Here is a 22,068-nt window from a genome sequence, read left to right as displayed (position 1 = left end):
AAGACATCTGTACTTGTGAATAAGCGAGCAGTGAAAAGAAGTTCTCCATGTGTGCGTCTTAGAATATTAAAAATGAGAAGGAATCTGATAATACTAGAATATGAATCATGTCAGCATAAAAAATGTTAAAAGTGGGAAAGCACAAAGGATACAGAACATCTTCTCATTTGTCAACACCAACCACATTCCTCCATTCATTTTATCTTTCAGAATATTACTATACTTACTCAACTGGCCCTCAGTTATCATCATGTGCTTTCACTGTAGGCATTCAATCAGAATGCAAGGATTTAATAAAGGCAGAGATCCTCTGATCAAATTTGATTTCATGTTTTTATTTACAAAAACTCATATACATTTCAGAGGGAACCCTGCAAATGTTTAAAGGTAAGAAAAAGAAGTCCTTTCTTTAAAAAAAGGTTTCACCAGTGGGTGACCATGACAATAAGATCCTCAGTGATGAGGAAATATTACAAAAAAACCAACATGTGATGCAGGTGAAAGGGAAGAAATGGCAAAGAAGAATGACAGAAAAAGCATGTGCAAATATGCGTGAAAATACATTATAAAAGGCAAAAATAGAGTGCCATAATTCTAACAGTAAAAGTTAATATTTTACAATGCCACATTTATTCTTCAATACACCTTGAATTCCAGGTTTCTTGTAGGCCATTCAAAACATATTTGGATGTTGACTCTCAGAATGATCCCACATCTTTACAGGATGTTAGTGCAGTCTGAAGATCACACTGCTTTCTTTACAGCCACTGAGATAAGTGAGCAATACTGCATTTAAACCACATGATGGAGGCAGAGACTAATAAAAAATAAAAGCACAGTGTCATTTTAAGCTTCACCAGCGTCCCTCTGTGGTAAATGTTTAATTCCATCTGCATGTACAAGCACACAACACAATGAATGCTCCTTTCGTCTCTCCCTGATTGCAAAGTATAATTCCTAGATTAAGCCTCTCCAACCTTTAATGTGGATATGAAACACTACATGTATAAAGGCAAATTTACACCATGGAGCACTACTCTAAACAACTGTCATATATTTAACTCTGTCTATGGAGCTGGATATTTCTTAAAGGTTGAAGGTTTTAAAGCATGTTTAGTGCCACCTTGTACCAGTTAAGAACATGACATCACTGGGTTGGTTGGTTGCAGATGTGAACAGTGCAGAGGACAACCTGTCTGAGTCACCAGACAGGAAAGCTGGAATCCAACACACCAGCTTTTCACCAGGCTTGGAAAAATGTACTGTCTATTTTCTCTGTCTCTTTAGCGGTAAGTTGTTCTTCATTGCTTTTGTCCAACACTGACATCAATTAATTCCCCCTATGGACATGCTGATGAATCTTAGGATTCCCGATCGTGCATCGATAAGAAACTTAGTTATGTTTGTGGAATGACACAAATATACTAACCTGTTATGTTGTAAACTGTTTGGATGTAATTGAGAAAAAGATAATTTTATTCCATAAAATAGTGCTTATTGCATCTAGCGCACATCTGCGCTTCTATCTGATTGCACCGTTCGGTACACCCAACCCAACAAAAGAAAATCAGTGTCTGACTCTAGCTTGTCGGTTCAGTGAACCACCAGTGCACCTGACTATAACAGCCTCTCCTTCACACAGTCCTCATTTATAAAGTGGTCTACAAACTCTAGCCTAACAGCTAACAGCTAGCTACCAATGAAAACTACTGGTAAATTGACAGAGTGAAAGTAGAAAGTACTTCCTTCGTTTACAGTTTTTTCTGATTGCTTAAACCCTAACTGTGATTCCTGTAGCACAATCTCTAAAACTATTCAGACTTATAGCAAAACCACTCACTGAGTTTGCAAAACTAAAAGCACAAAAACTGCTTTGCACTCAGTTTGCAATTTTGTAACACACACTTTGCAAAACTGTAGGCACAATTCACTGCACAACACTCAATTACCAAATTTCCAACACACTCCTAGCAAAAGTATACACATGTATGGCTATCATTAACACTAACTTGCCAACTGTCTGGCACACTTTCACATGTGAAAACTTTTTTAGATAATTAGTTCACTTTGCAATCAGCCTAAGCACTATAATACAGGTAAGCTGTGTGTGCGGAGTACAATGGAGGGAGCAGAAAGAGTGAGAAGTAGAGGAGGCCGAGGAAGAGGACGTGGAGGTGAAGAAGTAGGATGAAGAGGACGACAAGGACAAGGAGGAGCAAGAGGAAGACGAGAAGGGGGGAGAGGAAGGGTAGGAAGAGTAAGAAATAGAATTGCTGATGACATCAGAGCTACAATAGTGGACCATGTAATCAACCGTGGAATGACCCTGAGGGTAGCTGGCCAACGGGTCCAGCCTAACTCGAGCCGCTACACTGTAGCAAGTACCATAAGGACATCTTGAAAAGAGAATCGGTTAGTACAGTCACTTCGCACAAAGATTTGTAGCACTGCCATATGCCAATGAGAAACACACCAATACCATTGATGTAAAAATACTGAAATTGTTACTTTACAGAGTTGCTAGATGACCAGATGCTGGGGGCAGAGGAAGCATGTTCACTGCAGACCAAGTAACCCATATAGTCATTATGGCGATTGCAAATAATCCTATACTTGGAAATAAACACTTGTGTTTGTTTTGATGTGTTTGAATAAACACCAGTACTTGAAGTTTGGATCCCTCTATGCTTATGGATCTATGACAGAAGTATGAGCTCAAACTGACATAGCCTACCTTGTGCGCAGAGAAAGCAAAAGCCAGATGTGTTTTGTATTCATACCATCAGTGTGCAGTTGGCGCATTGTGTGCTTAGTAGATGATGGCTTGTGTGTACTGTTTGATACGGAAACACCATTTTTACGAAGGTGTGAAGAGTTAATCTAGCTGTGTTTGCTTTTGCAAGAGAACTACAATGTTTTGATTATTAGGTGACAGGTTTTCTTATTTGTGTGAAGAGTTTTGCAAAATTAGCCAATAGTTACAAAAAATGTGCTTAAGCAATCAGAAAAAACTGTATTATCATCAGACTCACTGCTGCAGCCAAATGTGATTCCCTTAGACTGCTTTTTGATTTTAGTCTCTTTGTTTTCCTCTGAGTTTTTGGTTCTGTCACTAGTTAGCTAACATAACCTAATATAAGTCTGTTAGCGGCAACCAACCTACCTGTAAACATGCTCTACAAAATTTAACTTTAAACTATTATTTCCTAAATCCAGCTTCACAGACGTGCTACCTCATTGTTGGTTTTTTTAGAATAGGGCTCCACTGCATTACAGTTTTTCTCAATTGCTTAAACGCATTTCTTGAAACTATGCCTCGTATTCTCAAACACAGTAAACAACAAATTCCATAACATCTCACCCACTTTCCCAAACATAGTATTTTCAGGTCAAAATAAAGTTCTACTCCCAAAACCATTCACTCTTCCTGAAAAATCAAACTTTGCCCACAGACAGCACACTCAAGGCCTCAAAAATACAGACACTACAAGATAGTGTTACACATTGGTCCAATAAATTAAAAACAATATTTCCAAAACTGGCAAGTTATGTTGCTTGTGGTTCTTCCCCTCAAATACCTTTTCACATGATGAACACAAGATGCGATCAATGTACATACAGTGGCACGATTTTTATTCATGTACCATGCAGTACAACACACGCCAAAAACATTATCCCACCTCAGCATCCTGTCTTTGGTCTGGGTCAGGCCAGGAAATCTCATCCACATCAGAGGCTATATTGGCCCTAGCCAGGCAGCAGGGGGTAAAATCCTCTTGCATGCCTGATCCAACCCTGGCATGCATCTACTGATATGTCCAGGAAGGCTTCTTCAGTGGCCTGGAGGAGGTGAACACGGACATAAGGTTCCCTGTTGTACACTTTCCACCACCACGCTGAAAATAACTCCTTTATCGGGTTAAGAAAGGGAGAGTATGCAGGCAGGTTAGAAAACATTGGGTTATTGGTAAACCAGTCATGAACCAGAGCAGCGCGATGGAAGCTGATGTTGTCCCAAACAACAACATAGTGAGGCTGCTCTGGCTGTGCTGGTTCCCTGTAGTCCACCTGGAACATATGTTGTCTTACACCATCAAGAAAAGCAAGGCGAACCATACTGTTATAGGGTCCTAGAATGGCATGGCGGTGGAGTACCCTCATTGGCTGATGGCTGTGCACATAGTGACATTCCTTCCACGCTGACCAAGGACATTTACAATAGCCCGATGGCCAATTATGTTCCTCCTCCTCCTCAACCTCTTCCTTTGCATGTCTTTGGATCCATTGTTTCAAACCTGAATGAGCTGACTTTTGCCCTTTTATCTATCCATTAAAGTTTCTGATTGGTGAGTGATACATTTTGACTCCTAGTGTTTCCACTTGGTTAATTTGTAATGTTATGTTAATTAAAGTTACAGTTTTTTCTGATTGCTTAAGCACATTTTTTGTAACTATTGGCTAATTTTGCAAAACTCTTCACACAAATAAGAAAACCTGTCACCCAATCATCAAAACATTGTAGTTCTCTTGCAAAAGCAAACACAGCTAGATTAACTCTTCACACCTTCATAAAAATGGTGTTTCCGTATCAAACAGTACACACAAGCCATCATCTACTAAGCACACAATGCGCCAACTGCACACTGATGGTATGAATACAAAACACATCTGGCTTTTGCTTTCTCTGCGCACAAGGTAGGCTATGTCAGTTTGAGCTCATACTGCTGTCATAGATCCATAAGCATAGAGGGATCCAAACTTCAAGTACTGGTGTTTATTCAAACACATCAAAACAAACACAAGTGTTTATTTCCAAGTATAGGATTATTTGCAATCGCCATAATGACTATATGGGTTACTTGGTCTGCAGTGAACATGCTTCCTCTGCCCCAGCATCTGGTCATCTAGCAATTCTGTAAAGTAACAATTTCAGTATTTTTACATCAATGGTATTGGTGTGTTTCTCATTGGCATATGGCAGTGCTACAAATCTTGCTCCTCCTTGTCCTTGTCGTCCTCTTCATCCTACTTCTTCACCTCTACGTCCTCTTCCTCGACCTCCTCTACTTCTCACTCTTTCTGCTCCCTCCATTGTACTCCGCACACACAGCTTACCTGTATTATAGTGCTTAGGCTGATTGCAAAGTGAACTAATTATCTAAAAAAGTTTTCACATGTGAAAGTGTGCCAGACAGTTGGCAAATTAGTGTTAATGATAGCCATACATGTGTATACTTTTGCTAGGAGTGTGTTGGAAATTTGGTAATTGAGTGTTGTGCAGTGAATTGTGCCTACAGTTTTGCAAAGTGTGTGTTACAAAATTGCAAACTGAGTGCAAAGCAGTTTTTGTGCTTTTAGTTTTGCAAACTCAGTGAGTGGTTTTGCTATAAGTCTGAATAGTTTTAGAGATTGTGCTACAGGAATCACAGTTAGGGTTTAAGCATTCAGAAAAAAACTGTAACATTATTGAATGCTAGTGCTTTACCACATGGAGTAAGCAGTGAAAAATGTAGGGACTTGTGTGCAGAGTTTTGCAGTAACAGTTCGCCAAATCTCACTCATGTGTTAACATAATAATAATAATGGATTGGATTTATATAGCGCTTTTCAAGGCACCCAAAGCGCTTTACAATGGCACTATTCATTCACTCACTGGTGGAGGCAAGCTACGGTTGTAGCCACAGCTGCCCTGGGGCAGACTGACAGAAGCGAGGCTGCCATATCGCGCCATCGGCCCCTCTGGCCAACACCAGTAGGTTGGTAGGGTAAAGTGTCTTGCCCAAGGACACAACGACCAGGCCAGAGAGCCCGGCGACCTTCCGGTTACAGATGCAATTCCCAACCCCCTGAGCCACGGTCGCCCTATAGTGTTTATAGTTCAGGGAAATGGGTGTGCTTTTTGTAAAATAGTGTTATGGTTTTGAAATTTTAGTTCAAAAGATTGTTTATAATGTTTAAGCAATTGAGAAAAACTGTAATACAAACTGTGGTGTTTCATGGCCACCTTAATAATGTAACTAAGGATTCAAAATTATTCCAAGGTTAGTCACTGAGATTCATCTCAGTCATAAAATAGAGAGAATCTTATTTGAGATGGGGTTTGGTTCAAAATGCTGGATAAGTGAGATTTCTGAGAATACTTTATACAATCACCACTGAACTCCTTTCGATGTGTTGAGTTTCATCCTGCCCCCCGGGCTTTCCTATGAGGCCTCTGATTTACTCCTCGAGTTCAAACAGGTGATGCAGGCTGGTTTAAGTGGTAGCTCCGAGTTTGCGTGCATGGGATTAATTTTTTAATGTGGGCCTTGATGAATCCTCTAAACTTCCCTGTGGCAAAATAATAAACTACAGGATCCAAAATGCAGTTGAGGCCCATAAGAACCAGGGTGATCTGATGAGCGTCGTTCAGCAACTGACGAGTGGTCTCGCTGTACTTCACGTGGCCGAAGCCGTCTTCGATCTCCAGCACTGCCAGAGCCCAGGGGCCTTGAACTATGTGGTGTGGCAGGAAACACAGAACAAACACTCCCACCACTGCCAGCAACATCTGGAGAGCCCTCCGTTTTACCCCTGTCAGCTGTTTAAATGTGGACATTACATTGGGCATTTTAGACGCTGTTTCTGAAGACTGAATTTTCGACTGAGGAGAGTTTTTATAAATTAAGATTCGAGCAATAAGGATATTGCATATCACAATGAGTGAGAAGACAACAAAAAACAATCCGATTATTAAAAAATGAGTGACAGCCAATATTTGCTTTTTCTCGTTAATTCGATTCTGGTATCCCTCAAAACAGCGTGTGAAATTTTTTGGTCCATTTTCATTTTTCTGGTGCACGTTGATCCCTTCACCCACCAAAACAGGAACAGACATCGCCAGAACAAACACCCAGTTAAAAAAACAAACAATAATTCCACGAAGTCTGCTGTCGGACGAGGCTGCGTCTAAAGGCCGAGTCACCGTCCAGCATCTGTTGATGCTGATGGCTGAAAGGAAGAGGATGGTGCCGTAGGTGTTGATGAAAAAGAAGGTGCCTGTCACCCGGCACATGACGTCTCCATAAACCCAGTCTCCCTCACGGATATAATAGTCAATCCAAAAGGGAAGAGCACACACAAACAGAAGATCAGCGATGGTCAAGTTGGTCATATAGATGTGAATTTCTCCCATGGCCTTGAATTGACGATGGCAGCGCAGGACAAACAGCACGTAGAGGTTAGAGATGAAGCCCAGGATGAAGAAGATGATGTAGAAAACCGGGATGAACACATAACGAAACTGAGAGTCCAGGAACGGACTACTACTCATTGTTGTCATAGTAACTGATTGAGTGATTTCCATTATGTTTGCCTGTGGGAGACAACATATATTATCATCAGTACAATGGTTTACTCAGACTTTTGATGCAGATGACAAAGGTAGGGTATATTAGAAAGTAGAATCTTTGAGAACAACTACTTTTTGTGATATTTCAATTTCAGTATAGAGAAAAAACAAAAAAAGTAAATGAGTAAGAAAGATTTAAAATAAAGAAAGAGGGCACTTTCCTTGCTGCAAGGACTAAGTTATCTATCACCTTTTATTGGCACAAATGTATTTACCAGATAAATTATTAGCCATTCCATACATTTATTGTATTAATTAATTTCTTGTTATCTGAGCACATCTTCTGAAATTGTCAGGTAATTCTAAACAGTCTGAGAAGTCTTAACATTTCTTTGTGCTATGAATCATATGTTCCAAATTGATGTAATGGCACAGAAGTATGATAAGTTTTAAACTGGAGACCATCTTGCCAGGAAACAACAGAAGCATGAAATCACTGAGTTGCTGGACCGCACCCATATTTGAACATACGCTTCATGTGAAGTTTTGTGGCCGTGTTTTGCACAGCTGTAGTTTTATCATAGTAATATAATCTGTGTCCAAACAAATACCTCAACACTCTGTATAAAAGGGCCTGTTGGGACTTTATCTGCCATAGACTTCTTATTACTCATCTAAGATCTAACTCTCAGTCAAAGTCTTTATAGGTAGAGTCATTAATCGGCATCTTGCAGAGTGAGTGGACAGACTGAGGTTGGATTTGTGACTGTTTTATGTTCATTTTATCTTTGGTTTTGCCACTAAGACTAAAATGGTTATAGAACTTGAAGCTACTGTTGGGATTGAATAATTTGCAGTGGCTCAATAATGCTATGCTTTTTATTAATAAGTGTTATAAAGTTATATAGTGTAGTATTAAGTGGACACAGCCCTGAAAAATAAAGGCATGAGACCATGTGTCCTTCGGGAGTAGAAAGCTGCAGACTCTCACTCATGCTTGCCTGGGGAAAATGTAGATAAGAGGGGACCATCTGTAGTGCAAAGTTACTGAGACACTTGTTTAGACTAGAATGAGAGACCTTCTGTAATAAAACTTTTAGGGGCACACCACCATTATGAGATCTGCGGCAACACGTCTTGCAGGACGCATCTCCCTTCTAGAAATAAACTAGCATCAGAATTAAAACAGAAAGTAGTGCAAAAAAGTCAAAGGTTTAACCAAGCTGTTGTTCTCTGACTATAAACTGCTGTAAAGGAGCTGACACTGAAACGGTGAAAACTCTAAACACCTAAAGATGTTCGAGGAGAATCTGTCAGTGAACAATGTGTCATGAACTGTGTGTGGAGCAGGCAGGATAGGACCCAAATGCAGGCTCTCGGAGGTGAATGTGTGAACAACAAATTACAGACAACAAGCTTGACACCCACTTACAATAAAGAACAGTAGTCCAACAGTAAATGAGCTGTGACGCTGTTTGATAAACTGACACACCCCTGTTACTGGGAAATAACTGATACTGCTAAATACTATCAGCTTGTGAACAGGTTTAACTGAGTACCATTTTTACAGCACTTTTTTCTGAATAATTGCCAAAGGTGTTTATTTTATAACCTGTTTGGATCTGTCTTATGCAGATCTGTTAAATATTGATTAAATTAATCACAGCATTGTAAAGACTGTGGACAAAAAAAAAAAAATCCATTAATAGATTTGAGTAGAGCAGCAGTTAAATTACAAACAGCTGTAAGGTACTCTGTTTCAGAGATTACAATTTTTTATTTTTTTTTCAATTACTGGCGTCATCAAACTGAGTTAATTGCATGTGGCTAGTCAATATTTACTGATCCAGTTAATATCGGATGATGTACTGTAATTAATAGTTAAGTTAAACATTTTGAGCAAAACACTGCCTCCTGTAAAATCTTAATTTTACACAGATATGAAGCTAAGAAATGAATAAAGGAGGCACAGCAGAAACAGAAAAATGCAATTAATTTGATTAAATAATAAACTGACAGTTTACAGCAAAATAACTGAAATATTTGTGAAAATAAGGATGCTTTTAGCTTTACTGTCTTCTCTTCTTGACTAAAACACATTATTTGACTGATGATTATTAGTGAGTGAGGATATTAAGACTGCCTGTCTTAATACGTAAACCAAGAAATAACGAGGAGAACTGTACACTTACACAACTGTTTCTGTTTTCAATCCCCTGATGCGCGTAAACACTTTGAATGGATTTGCAGCTTTGGTTCAGCAACAGCGCGACTTCTCTGAGAGAGAGGGAGTTTGTGCGTCTTGTGTCTTGCAGTTGCTTTTATCTATCTCAAAATCACTGGCTTCCCCAGAGATGGACACGAGATGTCCTTCAGCATTGTTGTGTGTGAATACCACAGCACAAACAGAACTGTCTAGTTGTTTTGATGCTAGTGAAATAATGAAATATTGAGTGGAAGAAGAAGACACAGCCTGAGTGCTCCAAATGTTTACTAATGTTTACTAACTGTAGTTATTCCACTGCAAACCCTGCGAATCTGCAGTTCTGCATGACTTTATTTGGTAGTGTTTGACAAATATGCAGCCCTCTTCTTTATTTGGCATTGTTTCTTTCATGAATTTCTTTAGAAAAGAGAATCTAATAGTTCTCACATTCACAGCATTACTTTGCTGTACAAGAGCAAAGAATGTTACACACCATTGATTCCGACTGTTTTGTAAGGTGTTTGTGTGTTGCAGGGGTCAGCAACCCTAGGCACGAAGTTAACTGATGGCACGACCATAGCTGGACTAGCCATCGGGCATACCGGGCATTTGCTCGGTGGGCCGATAATGTTCTTGTTTTTTTTGTAATGGTATAAACAACGAAAGGTGGTGGATTGGCCAGATGCTGGCTGGTGTGTAAAAATAACTCAGTTAGCTAGCATGACGGAGTTTCTATACAGCTGGGTGGGTGCTATGGTGTTACTAATAGTGAACTTTATTTTATTCATAAGGTTAGTTAGTAGCAGGGGCGATTTTAGCCCATTTAGCCCAAAGATTTCTTGCTTTTTTTGACAATATTTGCTGTTTGTGAGACACACGTCTAAAAATATAGAAAGCATGCAGTACTTGGTTGAGACGTAACATTTTGCAGATGTTTGCTGGAGCCACAGCCGTAAAAGCTGCTGGTCATTATGTCGGTTTGTTTATCTGGTGAGAGGGAAACATGAAGATGAAACCAGGAGATGTCCTTACTGAATCATCAGAGCTGAACAGGTGATGGAGAAACAGGTTTACCTTTTAGGTGACATGAATAAGTTAGAGGGAAGTTATGAACTGTCAAATAACATCAGGATCCTTTTCTATGTAGCTGACGGCTGGTAACTGTGCAGGGGTGGATCTAGCAAAGTTTTGCCAGGGGGCCAGGTGGGGCAGGGAAAGAGGGGCACAAAGAAATACTTTCTTATTCTCATTTAAAATGTCTGGCTGTTATTAAATAATTATCTGAAGCTTACAACCAAAGTTTTTATCTGACATAAAATGTATAGAAATCATACATATACCAACAATATTGTACATCACTGTCACAACAGCGTTTGTTTTCATTCAAAGGCTTTATGGCTTTAATACCTGGTGGGCCGGTCTCTAGTCAAAATGCCCGGGCTGTTTTTTTTGTCCCAGTCCAGCCCTGTGCACGACACGCAGTGAATTAATCTGAGAAGGTGCATCAAAAAATAAATGGCCGCACCAGCGGTGCACATCTCAAATCAGCTCGCATAGACACATTAGTTGTTCCTCTTCTTAATGACGGTATCTTAGCTAACAACCCCAACTATCAGATTCAACTTGTAATTGGCTAAAAATAACTTAGCCTACTGGTGAGAGGGACGTTGTTAGCTTTCCACATTCTGACACTTCAAAAGCTTCAGGAGCTTTCCGCTCAGCATCAGCACCACGGAAATACACGGATACATCCGTAGACTCGAGACACAATGCATTTTTGGGACTTTCAGGTGTTTGGACCGATGTTTTCTTTTCTGATCAAACCAGAAATCTTTAATGAGCAGCTAGATTTGTCTCGCATTAACTGGTTGAGTTAATGCCAGTTAATGCAACATCAAAGCAGCTGGAATCCACAGCTGTGTGTGTTCATGGAGGTTGCATTTTCAACTGCTGGACATCACTACCTGACAAGTTTGACTGTCTTCAGAACATTGCAGAGGCCTTATTGGCCTTACTGTCTGAATGCTGGACACTCGGAGACCTGTGTCTGTGAGTGGGAGACCAAAGATTACATTAACATTATTGGCTTAGTTTATTTTTCTTATCATTGTTGTGAGGAGACCATAAATAACATTTGTATTTTCTGTTGTACAGTTCATTTGCTGTTATGGAGTTCTTGTTATGAATAAAAAGTGTCTTTTTTGTTTCAAAATAGCTGATAACTATTTGCTGATAGCTGCCAACATCTGCAAACAAATATAATTCTATAAAGTGGTTCAGTATATTGTGTAACTGTTAATATAGAGCGTTATTACATTTATTGCTAATGCAATCAAATGGCACACTGACTTCTGAGGAAATTTTAAATGGCATTCGCCATCAGAAAGGTTGCCTACCCCTGGTGTATTGTGATGCACACTCAAGATGCACTGTGTACAGCTCTCCACGGACACCCTTTATTGTGCTCAGAGTTGGAAGTATCAAGGTCCAAATTGTCACGGACCCAGCTCCGGGGACTCAGGGTCCGTGGGCAGTGTGGACTACTGTTATAATTATTGCTGTGATTATGTGATGTGTGTTGTCTGCACTGCTGCTGTTCTTGTGATTCCCCGTCCTGGTATGTATAGGCAAGTGGGTGTCTCTGTGAGTGTGGCTGAGTACTGGGTTTCAGGTAGGCCTGGTGGGTGTGTCCTATCTAGAGGATGGCCACACCTGAAGCAGATGATGACTCACACACCTGCAGCTAATGAAGCGTTGTCGGGGAGCTTCTTAAAACGGTGGCCGAGCGCTCCTCGGCGTGGGATCGTTGCGTGAGACTCCACGTTAGTGTTATTAATACCAAGTCCAGCGAGTGCATGCCCGCGGTAGTCGAGTGTCCTGACAAGTTGCTTCTTTGTTATTTTTCTCCAGGAAGGAGCAGGGAAGACAAGAGCAGCGAGCACGGGGTGCGGGGACACACAGGAGCGGAAGAGCACGGAGCACGGACTTGTGGGTGAAGACACGACACGGAAGTCAAGGGGAGAACACGGGATTGATTCTGTGAACTATTTCCACTACTGTAAATAAACGCACTGCCTTCATCACAAAGTCCTGCATCTTGGGTCCTCATTCCCCTCATCCGCACGGTCTGCCACACAGACCGTGACACAAATACTTTGTTACAGTGTTTAAGTAGAAGTTTCAGATATCTATATTATACCTGAGTATTTATTTTTCTGACGATTTTTTATATTTACTCGTTACATTTAACCACAAATATCTGTATTTTCTACTCCTTACGTCTTCAAAATAGACTCATTACTTTAAGTTTAACACATTTAAAGGAAAGTTTTTATTTCCCAACACTGTGTTTGCGGCTAATTAAAATCAGCAGAGAAAGAAACGAATGTTATCAGTTATAGAAATGAACTGCAGAGGAATTTCGTTCAAAAAGGAGCGTGACTGCGACACGGAGATAAGACCTAAAGTGTTGTACAGTTATTATACACAGTTATTACATTTGACTTATATATCTCTTCAAACAATGCAAAAGATTCAAGCCTAAGCTGATGCTGCACTCTATGGATAGTTTATCTAGTTGTGGTTTTTAAAATGCTTTAAATTCCGATTCACAAAGAAGCGAGATACCAGAATCGTGACAGACACAGTACATTTTGTTCCTTATTTTCAACACACACTAGATTCCTCCATCTACATCCATCCATTTTATCTTGAACATGTTAGATAAACTGAGCCAATTAACCTTTACTAAATAGCTACTACCGTTTTTCAATTAGTTTGGGTCACAAAATGTGGTTGGAACATTATTTATTTTGTTAAAAAGGTTTTGCAGTTGCTTTCATCTATCTCAAAATCACTGGCTTCCCCAGAGATGGACACGAGATGTCCTTCAGCATTGTTGTGTGTGAATACCACAGCACGACAAGAACTGTCTAGTCGTTTTGATGCTAATGAAACAATGAAATATTGAGTGGAAGAAGAAGCCACAGCCTGAGTTCTCCAAATGTTTACTAATGTTTACTAACTGTAGTTATTCCACTGCAAACCCTGCTAATCTGCAGTTCTGCGTGACTTTATTTGGTAGTGTTTGACAAATATGCAGCCCTCTTCTTTATTTGGCATTGTTTCTTTCATGAATTTCTTTAGAAAAGAGAATCTAATAGTTCTCACATTCACAGCATTACTTTGCTGTACAAGAGCAAAGAATGTTACACACTATTGATTGAGACTGTTTAGTATTGTGATGCACACTCAAGACGCACTGTGTACAGCTCTCCACGGACACCCTTTATTGTGCTCAGAGTTGGAAGTATCAAGGTCCAAATACTTTGTTACAGTGTTTAAGTAGAAGTTTCAGATATCTATATTGTACCTGAGTATTTATTTTTCTGACGATTTTTTATATATTTACTCGTTACATTTAACCACAAATATCTGTATTTTCTACTCCTTTCATCTTCAAAATAGACTCATTACTTTAAGTTTAACACATTTGAGGGAAGTTTGTATTTCCCAACACTGTGTGCCTTCAAACATCAAATCGATTTGGGCCTAAATTGAGGGAATAAGAATGCATAAATAGCAATGTTACTGATGTAGCCTCAATCACTGGGGTTTATCCAACCTAATATCATGTCAAATCGTGAAATCAAGCCAGTTCACTGTGTCTATTTCACGTTTTAGAGAGGCAAAGTTTTGATATTTTGTTTCAAGCCAACATGAAAATAATCACAGGAAAGTGTCAAGCATCATACCGCCTGAACTCATTTGGTAGTTTGGTACTCATTTTGGTAAGTGAATACCCTTGCCCTTTTTTCAGAATAACCTCAGCTTTCAATATCTGGCAATCATTTTAGATTATTATGATAAACTGGAAATTTAAAGCTTTGAAGCTGTGTTTTTCTATACTATATTTTGTATTGTGAAAGGTCCTGTAAAACAAATGGAGGTACGCTAAATTTGTGTTATTCATTGGTTGCATGAAAATACAAGGCAGTGTTGTGAAGGATAAACAGGTTAGCTTGCTGTTCTGTGTGGCCGTTACACATCCATGGTCAGAGGTGATTTATCAGATATCTCCGTGTTGATGTTTTAGTTGCATCATCAAAATACTGTTGCTCCATGATCAACACTGCAACTGACCAATCAGTTAGTTTAAATAAAGATCCGATTGATGTTTTGTTTGATTTCATTAGCATATTTTCATCACTCCTAATATAACACGTCAATGATGTCCACAGGCATTTTGTGGGACAGTTTTTGTTTCTTTTCTTTCATTTAATGTTGACAAAACATAAAAATGTAAATGGGTAAAAATTCACCCTGTACCACCATCGTTCTGTAGTCTAAGGAGCTTGGAAAGAAAAGTGTCTGGACTTCTTCAAGTTGCTTGAAGATGTTTCACCTCTCATTCGAGAAGCTTCTTCAGTTCTAGTGAGCTCAGCTCACAGCTTCAGTTCAGTAGCAGAGTGACTTCTCTGACAGAGAGGGAATTTACGTGTCTGTGTGAGTGGGAGTGTTCTCCCAGGTCTAGACGGAGGAGGTGTTGCTTCAGTTTTGTTAGGAAAGCCCCGAATGGTCCAAAATATGTAATGTTGACCTCCACGATTTCATGCACCTGATAATAACATGAAACAACAAAGAAATGATGTTACGAAGTAAAGAAAGAACTGCTTACACAGGAAAACAGTTCCTTAAAGGAGAATGACTGGGACATGCTGATATGAGACATAAAATTTGGGGGTTAATTATCCTAAAATAAAACAGGAACCAGAGTAAATGCAAGTCCTGTATCACTGTGCCATCCTCTCTGCATCATGTACATAGCACAAACCGAAAGGAGTGCAACAGTCACTTGGTTTTCTTGTTGCAGTATATAACTATCAGAAATGGTGTAAAAACTTTACCGTGAACAGGTGTGTCTGCCAAACATTGAGTTTCTCTCCGTCCAACAACATCTGTAGTTTTTCACGAGAATGAGAGTTTATAATGTTTCATCTGAAATGATGACCCATTTTTATAAATGTAACTGAGCACTGTCGAATAAAATGTGAAAGAAATACATTTAGAGAATCCACTTACATAGAAGTGCAATGTTTATTAATCTGTTCACTATGTGGTTGGTTCATGCTGGTAAGGCTAGCTGTTATGTTATACACTTCTGAGATATAAGCTAAAATGATTTTGGTGTCCTCTGATGTAACATTATTGGGTTAACCCTTTCATTGCTCCTAATAAAACACATCAAAGATCTACACAGGCATGTGTGGCAGAGTTGCACATCTGTAACACTCCTGCACCTGATTTTTAGAAGAGTATCTTTGTATTGCTACTGCCACCACAGTTGACATCATCATATTTAAAATTGCTATACTTACTTAACTGGCCCTCAGTTATCATCATGTGCTATCATTGTAGGCATTCAATCAGAATGCAAGGAATTAATAAAGGCAGAGATCCTCTGATCAAATTTGATTTCATGTTTTTATTTACAAAAACGCATATATATTTCAGAGGGAACCCTGCAAATGTGGAAAGGTGAGAAAAAAGATGTCCTTTCATTTAAAAAAAAAAAAGGTTTGACCAGTGGGTTCCCATAACAATGAGATCCTCACAGATGAGGAAATAAGAATAAAAACATGTGAGGTAGGTGAGAGGGGAAAAATGGTAAAGAAGAATGACAGATAAAGAGTTTTCAGTACATAAAAATTGGGTTTTGCATATTGTTTAACAATTTATCTTCCATGAATCAACTTCCATTAAACAATCCATCATGTCTATGAGAATGTTCTAATAATGTCACAAGATAACAAAAACAGAGATTAACTTCCACAAGGTGATGTGTCATAAATCACAAATCTCTTGTATTTATATTAAAACCAGTTATAGGTACAGGTCAGTTAGAGGTATAGGCCAAAGGTACAACACTGTGGAAGTCTTGAGCTACCCCTCATTTCCTTATATTTTGAAGAAAAAGATGACTTACTGCTAAATTGACAGAGTGAAAGTAGACAGTACCTCCTTGTTTTATTATCATCAGACTCACTGCTGCAGCCAGGGGCAGTACAAATGTGATTCCCTTAGAATGCTTTTTAATTTTAGTCTCTTTGTTTTCCTCTGAGTTGTTGGTTCTGTCACTAGTTAACTAACATAACCTAATGTAAGTCTATCAGCAGAAACCAACCAAACCATAGACTTGCTCTAAAAACTCTAACCTAAAACAATTATTTCCTAAATCCATATTACCTCAATTACAGTTTGTTTTTTTTTTTTGTTTTTTTACAACAGGGCTCCACTGAGCTAATTAACCTTCAAATGTGTGGTGTTTCATGTCCTCTTTAATAATGTAATTGAAGATTCAGAATTATTCCACAGTTAGTCACTGAGATTCATCTAAGTCATAAAATAGAGAGAATCTTATCTGAGATGTGGTTTGGTTCAAAATGCTGGATAAGTTAGATTTTTGAAAATACTTTATAAAATAACCACAGAGCTCCTTTCAGTGTAATAAGTTTCATCCTGCCCCCCGGGCTTTGTGGGTTTCCTATGAGGCCTCTGATTTCCTCCCAGAGTCCAAACAGGTGATGCAGGCTGGTTTAAGTGGTAGCTCCGAGTTTGCGTGCATGGGATTAATTTTTTAATGTGGGCCTTGATGAGTCCTCTAAACTTCCCTGTGGCAAAATAATAAACTACAGGATCCAAAATGCAGTTGAGGCCCATAAGAACCAGGGTGATCTGATGAGCGTCGTTCAGCAACTGACGAGTGGTCTCGCTGTACTTCACGTGGCCGAAGCCGTCTTCGATCTCCAGCACTGCCAGAGCCCAGGGGCCTTGAACTATGTGGTGTGGCAGGAAACACAGAACAAACACTCCCACCACTGCCAGCAACATCTGGAGAGCCCTCCGTTTCACCCCTGTGGGCCATTTAAATATGGATGTCACAGTGAGCTTTTTAGACTGTGTTCCTGAAGACTGACTTTCCGACTGAGGAGAATTTTTAGAAATTAAACTTTGAGCAATAAGGACATTGCATATCACAATGAGTAAAAAGACAACAAAAAACAATCCAATTATTAGAAAATGAGTGACAGCCACTTTTTTCTTCTTGTCATTAGTTCCACCCTGGTATCCCTCAAAACAGCGACGTATGTCGGTGTTGTTTTTACGGTGCACGTTGATCCCTGGACTCACCAGAAAAGGAACAGAAATCGTCAGAACAAACACCCAGATACAAATACAAACAATAATTCCACGAATTCTGCGGTTTGACGAGGCTGCGTCTAGAGGCCGAGTAACCGTCCAGTATCTGTTGATGCTGATGGCTGAAAGGAAGAGGATGGTGCCGTAGGTGTTGATGAAAAAGAAGGTGCCTGTCACCCGGCACATGACGTCTCCATAAACCCAGTCTCCCTCACGGATATAATAGTCAATCCAAAAGGGAAGAGCACACACAAACAGAAGATCAGCGATGGTCAAGTTGGTCATATAGATGTGAATTTCTCCCATGGCCTTGGCTTGATGGATGCAGCGCAGGACAAACAGCACGTAGAGGTTAGAGATGAAGCCCAGGATGAAGAAGACGATGTAGGAAACCGGGATGAGCACATAACGAAACTGAGAGTCCAGGAACGGATTAATGGTTGTGGACACCATACTACTCATTGTTGTCATAGTAACTGATTGAGTCATCTTTGTCTGTGGGAGACAAAATATATTATCATCAGTACAATGTCCTATGACAGAGTTTTACTCCGTTTTGATGCAGATGACAAAGGTAGTGTACAATGGAGGGAAAAGAAAGAAAGGGAAAGAATACATGTATGAATGACTAAATGTATATTTTTGAATGTTACTCTGACTGTATTATACAGGTCAGGGTGTTGTCAGGGTCAGGGTTCATTGATGATCCAGTCCAAAGATGGCGAGCGCTCCGTCCAGGAGTCCTTGATATGATTGTTCTGAGAAGAAAGTTAAATTCTTTGGACGAGCCTTGAACTGTTCAAATTCTACTTAAGTGGTAGAACAGAATTGCACCTCATAGCTCCTTTGCACATTCTGCAAAGAGAACCTTTATTGGACTCACACTTAAGGGTGTGGGCTGACACGAGAGAGACTGAGTCAAATTCCCACAGGGCGTGTTTTGTTTATTATTTTTCATGATTGAGCCCCATTTTTCTTTCATGTAAGTAAAAGTAAAGTTAAATTTTATTTATATAGCACATTTTAAGATGAAAATCACAAAGTGCTTCACAGAAGCTGAAACAAAGATAAAAATCAACCAAAAGCAAGTTTAAAAAGATCAGTTTTTAGCTGTTTTTTAAAAGTGACCACTGAGTCCACAGATCTCAGGCTCAAAGGGAGAGAGTTCTACAGTCTAGGGGCCACAGTTACAAAGCTCTGTCACCTTTTGTTTTCAGCCTCGTGTGTTGGACAACTAGCAAGCCCTTGATCAGATGACCTCAGGGACCTGCTGGGAATGTATGGATGTAAAAATTCACTGATATATGTTGGTGCTTGTCCTTGTAAAAACCAGTGGTATAATAGTGCTTAACATACAAAAGTGTCAGAAGTAAGTAATAGAGAAAGATGAAAGCCATGGCAAAGTACCAAACATGCTAGCAGGTTAATGGCATTAAAAACACAGAAACAAAAGAAATACATATAAAAGCATAATAGAACAATATGTGTAAAAGATAAAGGAGTCAAGAAAAATTTTAAAATAGTTAAGAATAGAACGATAATTGCAACTAGAAAAATTTGCATTTCCTGCGAAAATGCAGTGTGGATGCTTAAAGCTGAAGCTGTATGCAAAAACTAGCTGAAAAAGCTGAAAAGTTGCAGAAATTGTAAAAACTTTGCAGAAGCAAAAGAAGTTTGCTAAAATGGAATAACTTAGCAGAACTGCAATATCTTAGAGGAAACATAATACTTGGCAGAAATACAATAGCATAGCAGAATTTAGCAGAAATATTGTAACTTACCAGAAACATGATAACTTCTCAAAAATACAAGAATTTAGGAGAAATAGTATAAGATAACAGAAAGAATATATTTAGCCAAAAATACTTAAACATTACAGAAACACTATGATTTAGAAAAATAGTACAACAGAGCAGAAATATTGTGATTTACCAGAGACACTGTGATGAACTATGAATATTGTAATTTTAAATTAAGACTATGTTTTAGCACAAATATTATAATTTGGCAGAAATACTATAATTTAGCAGAAATACTATATTAAGCACAAATCCTATAAAAAGCAGAAATGGTATGATTAAGCATAAATACTACATTTAGTAGAAATACTTTGTTTTAGCACAAATCCCATAAAAAGCAGAAATACTGTACTATGATTTAGTAGAAAGACTATAATTAATCAGAAATACTAAATTTAGCAGAAATACTATATTAAGCACAAATCCTATGAAAAGCAGAAATAGTATGATTAAGCATAAATACTACATTTAGCAGAAATACTATATTAAGCACAAATCCTATAAAAGTAGAAATAGTATATTAAGCACAAATCTTATAAAATAGCAGAAATAGTGTGATTTAGCACAATAGTAATAAGTTAAACAGAAAAATTGGAAAAGCAAAATGGACAGCTGAAAAAATGCTGAACATGCTGAGGTTCCCTCAAATATACTTGTTAAATTACAAAAATCAGCAAAAAAATTTATGACTGCCACACAATTACAAATATGTACACATGAGGAAACACACATGCACAGAGAGACACACACACAAGATCCAATTCAGTCAACCAGTCTAAATATATTGAATTTGAATCTTACAATGGGATCATCCCATTAAAAGGCTTTCTCTCTCTCTCTCTGTCACACACACACACAAACACACACACACACGCACACACACACACACACACACATACACACACACAGGGAGAGAGAAGTAAGTTTCTAGGTCAGCCTGGGAGCTGGTGAATTTGAATCCACCAATCAGAGAGGCTGTGCACTTTTCCCCACCAAAACAGGTGCATCTGTTTACACACGCAGCAGCACAGAGAGACACAGGATTTTTGCAGTCTATTTCTCATAGTGACGACTCCCCTCAAACAAATGACCGTAATTTCCTAACCGTAGGGGCTAGAACGGTCATTCTTACACCGTTTTGTTCAGAAGAGATGGGGGAATCTTCAAGTGTTGACAATTTAATATTAAAATGTGAATTTTTAGAGATATATGACATGGATGACTTGTTGACTTAGAAGCCACGAATTCCCCAATATGCAAATTTGAATGCCTGAGACCACATATGTGATTGGCTGGCTGGGAAGCCGTGCAGGCCCTGATTTGTGGATTTGAATTCCTCAGCCCTCAGATATGATTGGCTGGCTTAGAAGCCACGAAGGCCCCAATATGCAAATTTGAATGCCTCAGGACACTTATTTGATTGGCTGGGAAACTGTGCAGGCCCTGATTTGAAAATTTGAATGTCTCAGTCCTCACAGAGGATTGGCTGCCTGGGGACCTGGCAGAAATATATAGAAATACTATTATTAAGCATAAATACTACATTTAGTAGAAATACTATGTTTTAGCACAAATACTATAAAAAGAAGAAAAACTATAATTTAGCAGAAATACTATATTAAGCACAAATCCTATAAAAAGCAGAAATACTATAATTTAGAACAAATAGTATAAAAAGCAGAAATACTATAATTTAGCAGAAATACTATGTTAGGCACAAATCCTATAAAAAGCAGAAATACTATAATTTAGCAGAAATACTATGTTAGGCACAAATCCTATAAAAAGCAGAAATACTATAATTTAGCAGAAATACTATGTTTGGCACAAATCCTATAAAAATAATAAATACTATAATTTAGCAGAAATACTATATTAGGCATAAATCTTATGAAAAGCAGAAATAGTATCATTTAGCAGAATAGTAATAACTTACAAAATTACAAATATGGAGGCATATTGAAACACCAATGCACAGAGGGACACACAAACACAGGCTCTAATCCAGTCAACCAGTCTAACTATATTCAATTTAAATCCTACAATGACATGCTGCCAAATAAGGGCAGGGTCCTCTCTCTCCCACTAAACACACACACACACACACACACACACACACACACACACACACACACACACACACACACAGGGAGAGAGGACTAAGTTTCTAGGTCAGCCTGGGAGCTGCTGAATTTGAATCCACCAATCAGAGAGGCTGTTTACGTTTTCCCGCCAAAACAGGTGCATCTTTTTACACACGCAGCACAGAGACATAGACCTGCTTCTTTCAGTTTATTTCACATAGTGAGGATTCCCCTCAAACAAATGACCATAATTTCCTAACTATAGGGGCTAGAGCGGTCATTCTTACACCGTTTTGTTCAGAAGAGATGGGGGAATCTTCAAGTGTTGACAATTTATCATTAAAATATGAATTTTTAGAGATATATGACATGGATGACTTGTTGACTTAGAAGCCACGAATTCCCCAATATGCAAATTTGAATGTCTGAGACCACATATGTGATTGGCTG

At 38.8% G+C, this 22,068-nt stretch overlaps 2 protein-coding genes across 2 annotated transcripts; both read right to left on the bottom strand.

Annotated features, from left to right (window-relative positions):
- Nucleotides 1–6,104: 6,104 nt before the first annotated feature.
- Nucleotides 6,105–7,336, bottom strand: LOC112436600 (platelet-activating factor receptor-like). Its single transcript, XM_024806329.2, has one exon. The coding sequence runs from the start codon at nt 7,319–7,321 to the stop codon at nt 6,233–6,235; it is 1,089 nt and encodes a 362-aa protein (XP_024662097.2). The 5' UTR covers nt 7,322–7,336; the 3' UTR covers nt 6,105–6,232.
- Nucleotides 7,337–16,071: 8,735 nt separating this feature from the next.
- LOC101470550 (platelet-activating factor receptor-like) lies at nt 16,072–18,233 on the bottom strand. The gene has a single exon (XM_076877651.1). It carries the CDS (start codon nt 18,222–18,224, stop codon nt 17,010–17,012), a length of 1,215 nt encoding a protein of 404 aa, XP_076733766.1. The 5' UTR covers nt 18,225–18,233; the 3' UTR covers nt 16,072–17,009.
- Between the last annotated feature and the right edge of the window lie 3,835 nt (nt 18,234–22,068).

Source organism: Maylandia zebra, linkage group LG19, assembly GCF_041146795.1.
Source record: "Maylandia zebra isolate NMK-2024a linkage group LG19, Mzebra_GT3a, whole genome shotgun sequence".
Classification (NCBI taxonomy): Eukaryota; Metazoa; Chordata; class Actinopteri; order Cichliformes; family Cichlidae; genus Maylandia; species Maylandia zebra.
The sequence above is the reverse complement of the archived record's forward strand: the minus strand, read 5'-3'. Positions and strand labels throughout refer to the sequence as shown.